Source organism: Aulostomus chinensis, chromosome 19 (assembly GCF_037954235.1).
Source record: "Aulostomus chinensis isolate RoL2024-O1b breed Wild chromosome 19, RoL_Achi_v1.0, whole genome shotgun sequence".
Taxonomy (NCBI): domain Eukaryota; kingdom Metazoa; phylum Chordata; class Actinopteri; order Syngnathiformes; family Aulostomidae; genus Aulostomus; species Aulostomus chinensis.
In genome coordinates, this window is record NC_141338.1 from 1,167,761 (window position 1) to 1,175,804 (window position 8,044).

Sequence of the window (8,044 nt, forward strand, 5' to 3'; positions counted from 1 at the left end):
AAAGTACCTGAACCAAAAAATGCAGTATCTCTTTTTTTTATTTGTTTGTTTGTGTTTTGAGAGAGAAAAAAGTCCGGAATGTTTCATCTTACGTCAAACTACGTCGCTTTTATTCAGGTTACACACATTTATCACCCCTGACACACTCGAGGGAGGATGTTTCACCGCGCGCACGAGCGTCTCTTAGGGTCCCTGTTGCGCAAAAACCACTACAACTGGGGGGGCCCTCTTGGGTCCAGATCGTGACGGGACTCCTCCACCAGGCCTGGAGGCCCCCCCCCCCCCCCCCCCCCCAGACAGCTGCGTCACCCTCGCGCGTCCCTGGTACTCAGACGTAGTTCTTCTTGTCGAAGTCCCCGCTGCTGACGGTCTTGGTGGGCGCGTACTTGATGGGGTAGGGGCCGCGCGCCCCCTGGGAGAAGGAGCAGCAGAGCAGCGTCCCCCCCAGCAGCAGCAGCGCGGCGGCCGCCCAGCCGATGTAGATGGCGGCGCCGATCTCGCGCTTCTTGGACGGCGGCACCTGCGGGTTGTGGAAGTCCACGATGATGTTGTTGGCCATCCAGCACAGCGGCACGAGCACGAAGAGCGCGCTCACGATGTACACCACCCCGCCGGCGTGCACCACCTTCGCCTTCACCGCCTCGTCCTTGATGCAGTTGGTGCACTGCGCCCCCGCCACCGTCACCGTCAGCGCCACCACCCCCAGCACGGCCGACACCACCGTCAGGGCGCGCGCCGCCTGCAGGTCGCGCGCCAGAGCCAGGACCGAGTCGTGCAGCTTGCACTGCATCTGCCCGGTGCTCTGCACCACGCAGGACATCCACAGGCCGTCCCACAGCGTCTGTGCCACCACGATGTTGGAGTCGATGAAGGCCGTCACCTTCCACATCGGCAGCCCGCAGGCCACCATGGCCAGCAGGGAGCCGCTGACGCACAGCGCGAGGCCCAGCAGCTCCAGGCAGGCGGCGAGCATGGCGGGCGGCGGAAGGGCAGGCAGGCTGCTGGTCCGGAGGTCTGGGCTCCTGCTCGGGGGTTTGGGCTCCTGATCCGGAGGTCTGGCACGCCGGCAGCACCACACGCCGCCTTTATGGGACCAAAACAAACCTGGACCAATCAGAGAGGAGCGCCCCTCCTCTCGGCCAATCGGAGCGGAGGGGCGGCCGCAGCAGCTGGTCGAGCGCGCACGTGCTGGCGCGAGTCCAAGGGAGCAGGCGGCTGTGATGTCATCACCATCATCAGGACCAACGGGTTCCCATCACACGCCTGGAGCAGAACTTAGTCCAGGTTCTCCTCAGCTCCTTCAACTCAGGCCTCCGGGAGGAGTTCCGGAGGTTCCGGTGAAGTGCTGTGAGTGCGTGCGTGAGCCGAGCTGCCAGAGCAGCAGAACCTTGGAAGTTCTACCTGAACCTGCTGCCGACCCTTGATGGTTCTACCTGAACCTGCTGCAGAACTGTAATGGTTCCTCCTGAACCTGCTGCAGAACCCTAATGGTTCCTCCTGAACCTGCTGCAGAACTGTAATGGTTCCTCCTGAACCTGCTGCAGAACCCTAATGGTTCCTCCTGAACCTGCTGCAGAACCCTAATGGTTCCTCCTGAACCTGCTGCAGAACTGTAATGGTTCCTCCTGAACCTGCTGCAGAACCATAAAGGTTCCTCCTGAACCTGCTGCAGAACCCTAATGGTTCCTCCTGAACCTCTGGCAGAACTCTGACACTACATCAAGTGCACATTCACACCCAGAGAAGCGTTTCACGACCAGTGTGAGGTCATGATGAGAGCCACAAACATCCGGTTCTACCCAGCAGGTTCTACCCAGCAGGTTCTACCCAGCAGGTTCTACCCGGCGGGTTCTCCTGGTTCTCTGCTGAGTCTCACCAGGAGCAGCATGTGAGATTCTACTTTGCAGCTCTCCTGTGGTGCGCCTGCTGTCATCAGAGCGCTTGGCGCCCCTCGCTGGCTCCGCCTCCCACCCCTGACAATGGTTTGACCCGTTTATTTTGGACAAACAAGCCGAGCCACACAGGATGGACGTGGCGGCCATGTTGACTCGCCCCATTGTGCTCCCAACTGTGGTGATGAAAACGCGTCTCAGCTCTCTTTGTTTATCCGTATGGTGATGTGGTGACAGAGGTTCGCCACTAGAACCAGAGCATGCTGGGAGCTTTCAAGGAACACTCATCAGCAGATGCCAGGGCCCCTGGAGAACGCCATCAAGATCATCACGGCGCTGAATTCTACTTCAGTGATGACTGTTAGAGGTCAGAACAGCTCAAATGATGGGATCCACCACGTCGCCTCCATGATGTGACCTTTGACCCCCAAAATCTTCTCTCCTGTAGACAGTCTTCGTTTGGAGGATCTCTCCAGACGTAAACACGCCGCCGGCCCACAGAACCCGTCATCTTTGGAGTTTCATATCAGAACCCAAACTTTCCTCTTTGCCTGTCAATCATTCCTGTGTTTACCAGCTGAGACGCAGCTGTTAGCCAGCTAGCAAACATGTCTGCCAGTACCATAGCAACGGTCCTCTAAAAAGTCGTAGATGTTGGTACTGTGTTCCTCAGGATGAGTATTGTAGTTATATTAAAGTAGTATTAGTACACCAAACACTGCAATGGGTTCTCACAAAAAATGTTTTATACTTGACGACTAAGAATCAGCAAAGAGTGACGTTTGTGTTGAAAGAGGAAACTGCAACTGTTTGATTTTCGTGTGTGTGTGTATACTCTGTGTGTGTGTATGTGTGTGTGTGTGTGTGTGTGTGTGAGTGTGTTGCTGACAGGATATTTTAAAAGTTGTGGTTTGTTTTCTCTCATTAGCCTGGACTTGAAGCTGGTCTACGCCCAGACTTGATTACTTGATTCCTCTTTATCAGCTTTCAGCTTCTGCTTGGTGAGTCTGGAAATAGCAACTAACTGGTCCTGTGTGTGTGTGTGTGTGTGTGTGTGTGTGTGTGTGTGTGTGTGTGTGTTCATGTTTACTGCATTGATGTGAAGCATAACAGGGGGACTGCGCCTCGCCTATTGTAACGTTTTTTGATCCTTCAGGTTTGGTCATGAAGTTGCTTTCTTTTCTGTGTGTGTGTGTGGGGGGGGGGGGGGGGGCAGGAGCTGCTGGTCCAGGGTGGATGGGGGACGAAGGTAAGAACTGCTGGCCCAGGATGGATGTCAACATGCTGACAAACAACATTCCAGCAGACAAACACAATCGGAGCTTCTGGAAAACTCGTTTCTTGTCATGATGTCACGTAGTCGGTGAGTAGGTCAGACTGCGGTTCCTGCCTAATCAGGACAGACGCGGCGTGTCCTCACACGTCCAGGTGCTTCCTCCTGCGCTGCTGCCATGATGCACAAAGTCACGGGTGAAGGGAACCACAAAAACATCCAGAAACTGTGAATAAAATCACTTTTACAGAGGTTAAGAAGCGTCTGGGGTCCTCAGCATCAGGAGGAGGAGGAACTGAACGCCGGGGGTCGGAGCGGCCGCAGCGTTCGGGGGACATGAAGAAAAAGAGAATCCTTAAAGGCCACGAGCTGTAACTCATTTCATCGATTCATTTTAGATTTTCAGCGACTTACATCTGGTCTTCACTGTTGTATTTCATGCCATTGATACAGTTTCTTTCTGTCTCAACTCCCAGTGAGGGGTTTCCCTGCTGCTGATCTGAATGATCGCACAATAAAACTGAGACTTTGAACACAAGTCTGGCGTGAGTGAAACGAATCAGTGCGTGCTGTGTTTTGAACGACTCTGATTGCAGGATCCGCTCACTTTCACCAGTGACCCCAAACACCTACGTGAGATATCCAGGATGTACTGACAGGAAGGACTGGACCTGAAGACAGAACTAAACGATCCTGATCTTCAGTCTCTCTGGATTTGTTCCTCCGCCTCATTGTTGCTGTGCCCTGGCTTTTGACTGACAGGAGCGGATCTGCCAGGTGGGAGGGCTGAGATGCAACACGGGGAGGATTTCCTGTCTCTTATCACTTCCTCTCCACTCCATTGTTCTCTGAGCCACTGGGAATATTCTCCTCCTCCTTTTCCACATCAGCTCGTTTTATTATCCACATAGAAAAGTCACCTGCCATGGCGTTTGCCGTTTGTGGGGATCGAGGCCTTGGCTCTTGTTATGTTGTGCGTCTGTCCGGTACCAACTTCAGCCAACTGGCTGTTCGGTTCAGTATTAATGTTCAGTCCCATGTGACTCTGTGAATGTGACTCTGTGTGTGTGAGAGAGAGAGAGAGAGAGAGAGAGAGCTTGTGTGTGTGTGTGTGTGTGCGTGGCCTCTGAGCAGCTTTTCTGACTGGCACCCAAAAATGGAGCTAAGGGAGAATTAAAGCCGCAAGCAGCGACATTACGGGCCTTCGCCTTCTCGCGCCCGCCGGGGCGCAGGGGTCCAGCGCAGCGGCCAAATTTGCTATTTAATGAAGTTCATGCTTTGTGCTGTTTACTTCCAAAATGACCTCTGTTCAACACACAAACACACACACACACACACACACACACACACACACACACACACACACACACACACACACACATCCCACCAGTCTTCCCTCCTCCTCTCTCTCTCCCTGTCAGTTGGACTTCTGACAATTCTTATATTTGAATGAATTTGAAGTCAGAAAGAAAAAGGAGTCAGGAATCCAGTGATGCAGGTTGGAAGGTGTTGAGACGTCGTTGAGATGTAGTTGAGATGTAGTTGAGATGTAGTTGAGACGTCGTTGAGATGTAGTTGAGACGTAGTTGAGACGTCGTTGAGATGTAGTTGAGACGTCGTTGAGATGTAGTTGAGACGTCGTTGAGATGTAGTTGAGACGTCGTTGAGATGTAGTTGAGACGTCGTTGAGATGTAGTTGAGACGTCGTTGAGATGTAGTTGAGATGTAGTTGAGACGTCGTTGAGAAGTAGTTGAGACGTCGTTGAGACGTCGTTGAGATGTAGTTGAGATGTAGTTGAGACGTCGTTGAGACGTTCGAAGCCTTGGTTTGATACGCGCTGACCCACCTGCCCATCATCCTCTGTCCTACCTGCTGCCTGTGAGTTCCATCAGGTTCTTCGAGTGAACTTGTTGAATATCCTCATCAAGAGGAGAGAGAGACGGGAGGGGGCAGACAGAGAGAGAGGGAGGGGTTGAGAGGAGAGACAAGCAGGCAAAACCATCCATGTACACAAAGAAGAGACCAACAGCTGAGGTGACAGTGACTCAAGATGGCGTCACCCAGCGTGGAGTGAACACAGTTCATGAAGCAACCAACCACAGTGTGTGAGAGTGAAATAAGTTCACAAATCTCAAATGTGCTTGTTCAGTCACGCACACCGTAAATAAGCAGCGATGCCTAACATTTCCTGGACGCTACAGAAACAAATGGAGAGACAGAAGAGACCAAGTGGAGCGGGACTGGACGAGTCCTCCTAGACTACAAGAGGACAGCCTAAATAACACCAGTCCATTGCTTCCTGAAACACAAGATCCACTGAACAAAAGTAAAAACGCAGAGATCGCAAAGGTTTTTCTTACAGACAAAAGGCACATTTCTGCCAAACGTTCACAAACCTGTCCAGACTGGTGTTGGTGAGCAAACTGCTGCTCTCAAGGGTCCAAATGTCCCAGTTCAGGGGGAGCGGGACTGATCGGGCTGTGAACCCAGCACTCAGCTGGTGTCTGACCTTCACAAATCTAGTTAACAAATCCAAAGCTGACCTCCAGATGCAAGTCACGGACGGGACACCACACACTCATCGGAACGCCGGTGCAGGAACGTGTCACTGATGCACATGTCAGCAACACCAGCTGGTGCGGAACCTCTACCATACAGGTCCCTGGAGCAAACCAGCACCTGAATCGGAACATCAACTTCCCTCATGGGAGGTCACGAGAGGGTTTCCAGAACTCAGAACAACAACAAAATCCAAGTCTAAGTTCCATTTTCAAGAGTTTGTAGGTGTCATTGATCAGCTTCAACCACCTCTGAGGGGACAGGGATGGCGATGATGTCACCACACGACTGCTGCACGTCTGAAATGATCAGATTGTAAATGTCAGTATTGATTACAATGATGTTTATCAAGACACCAGCATGGCCACATGACGGCAGTCTTAACGTAAGAAAACCCACTGATGTGACGTTCCCAGCACACGTGAGTGACATGAAAGCTGAGCTTGAACACATAAACATGTATCAGATCAGTCGACTGATGGACTTTCTGGGTTTTAGCAGCAAATATTCTTTATTAATTTATCCACGAAATTTTCCAGGCATGAAAGTTGTTCTTTCCAATTCCATGACCAGGGTTGTGCTGATGGTACGATCCAGAATTCTGCCTTGCAGGGCTGACAGAGACCTGGAGTGGGCAGGCCCCCCTTTTCCTGCTGATGACCCTTAGTTTGAGCAGATGGGGGAGGTCCAGTGGGGTCAAAGTCTAGGATGTGGGCGGGGCAACGTTTCCATGCCCCCGCAGTAGGGTCCTAAACCTTTTGACTTGGTCCTGCATATTGCTGTGTTGCTCCTTCAACTCGCTGTGCTGCCGCTCCAACGTATCGTACCGGGAGCGCAGCTGCCTGCACTGGATCTTGGTCTCGTCATATTTCTGGAACATCTCGCTGATTTGATCCTGATGAACCGAGTAGAGTCTGGACGGAAGAAAAAATGGAGGTTTTCAGTTTGCTTGGCAGGAAGCTTTCATGCGTGATTCAGGTGTCCCTGTTTTACAGAAAGTGATCATCTTCACTGATGAACCCTCTGATGATGCTGGAAGCCTGAATGGTACGGTAGCAGTGCTAAGCTAACATTACCCTATGAAGGAGCTACACCAGGGTCACATGACTTCAAGGTCACCACCACTGAGCTTCAGGCTTCTTGTTTTTCCCCTGATGACCTTTAATGACCTCCATGACCTCTGTAGGCTCCTCTAGACTCTTGTTAGCAACCCAGGTTTTTAAGACTCCACCACTCCTACATCCACCAGTCTGGTGTTTACTGGTGGATCTGATGTAGAACTGAACCTCCACCATCCACCAGTCTGGTGTTTACTGGTGGATCTGATGTAGAACTGAACCTCCACCATCCACCAGTCTGGTGTTTACTGGTGGATCTGATGTAGAACTGAACCTCCACCATCCACCAGTCTGGTGTTTACTGGTGGATCTGATGTAGAACTGAACCTCCACCATCCACCAGTCTGGTGTTTACTGGTGGATCTGATGTAGACCTGAACCTCCACCATCCACCAGTCTGGTGTTTACTGGTGGATCTGATGTAGAACTGAACCTCCACCATCCACCAGTCTGGTGTTTACTGGTGGATCTGATGTAGACCTGAACCTCCACCATCCACCAGTCTGGTGTTTACTGGTGGATCTGATGTAGAACTGAACCTCCACCATCCACCGGTCTGGTGTTTACTGGTGGATCTGATGTAGAACTGAACCTCCACCATCCACTGGTCTGGTGTTACTGGTGGATCTGATGTAGAACTGAACCTCCTACATCCACCAGTCTGGTGTTTACTGGTGGATCTGATGTAGAACTGAACCTCCACCATCCACTGGTCTGGTCATACTGGTGGATCTGATGTAGAACTGAACCTCCACCATCCACCGGTCTGGTGTTACTGGTGGATCTGATGTAGAACTGAACCTTCTAATCTCTCCAGCTGCTGGCAACCACACACCTGATCTCAGGTCCTTCCTGGAGGGAGACCAGGGAACCAGACGTTCTACTAGGAGAACTTGGTTCTGAGTTGTCAGATTCATTCCTGAGCTGCTCTACTGCATCAGTAAGACATCTTACCGACTGTCGTGGTGGCCCTCCAGCTTCTCCACGGTGTCCTGCAGTGACAGGATTTGCTGCTGCAGCTTCTTCTCTCTCTCCTTGGTCTGAGCTTTCCTCTGCACAACACACAGATTGTGATCAGCTTCTTTCAAGATCTCTCAAATTTAACTGATGCTTCACCCAAAAAGTGTCTTTTTTTCTTTCATGTACTCACTAATAGGAGTCTTGAATTCCCAGATAAATTCATTCCCTCCTGCATTTAATC

General features: G+C 51.6%; 2 protein-coding genes across 2 annotated transcripts in view; both read right to left on the bottom strand.

The window, feature by feature from the left end:
• Positions 1 to 276: 276 nt before the first annotated feature.
• Positions 277 to 1,078, bottom strand: cldn5b (claudin 5b). Its single transcript, XM_086187392.1, has one exon. The coding sequence runs from the start codon at positions 971 to 973 to the stop codon at positions 329 to 331; it is 645 nt and encodes a 214-aa protein (XP_086043518.1). The 5' UTR covers positions 974 to 1,078; the 3' UTR covers positions 277 to 328.
• A 3,736-nt stretch (positions 1,079 to 4,814) lies between these two features.
• Positions 4,815 to 8,044, bottom strand: part of LOC147243561 (uncharacterized) — a 7,472-nt gene continuing 4,242 nt past the window's right edge. The window contains exons 12-13 of the mRNA XM_086187341.1: positions 7,798 to 7,895; positions 4,815 to 6,639 (exon numbers count right to left, since the gene is read on the bottom strand). Of these exons, the coding sequence (XP_086043467.1) occupies positions 6,429 to 6,639; positions 7,798 to 7,895 (309 nt within the window). The 3' untranslated portion in view covers positions 4,815 to 6,428. The remainder of the gene's footprint in view (positions 6,640 to 7,797; positions 7,896 to 8,044) is intronic.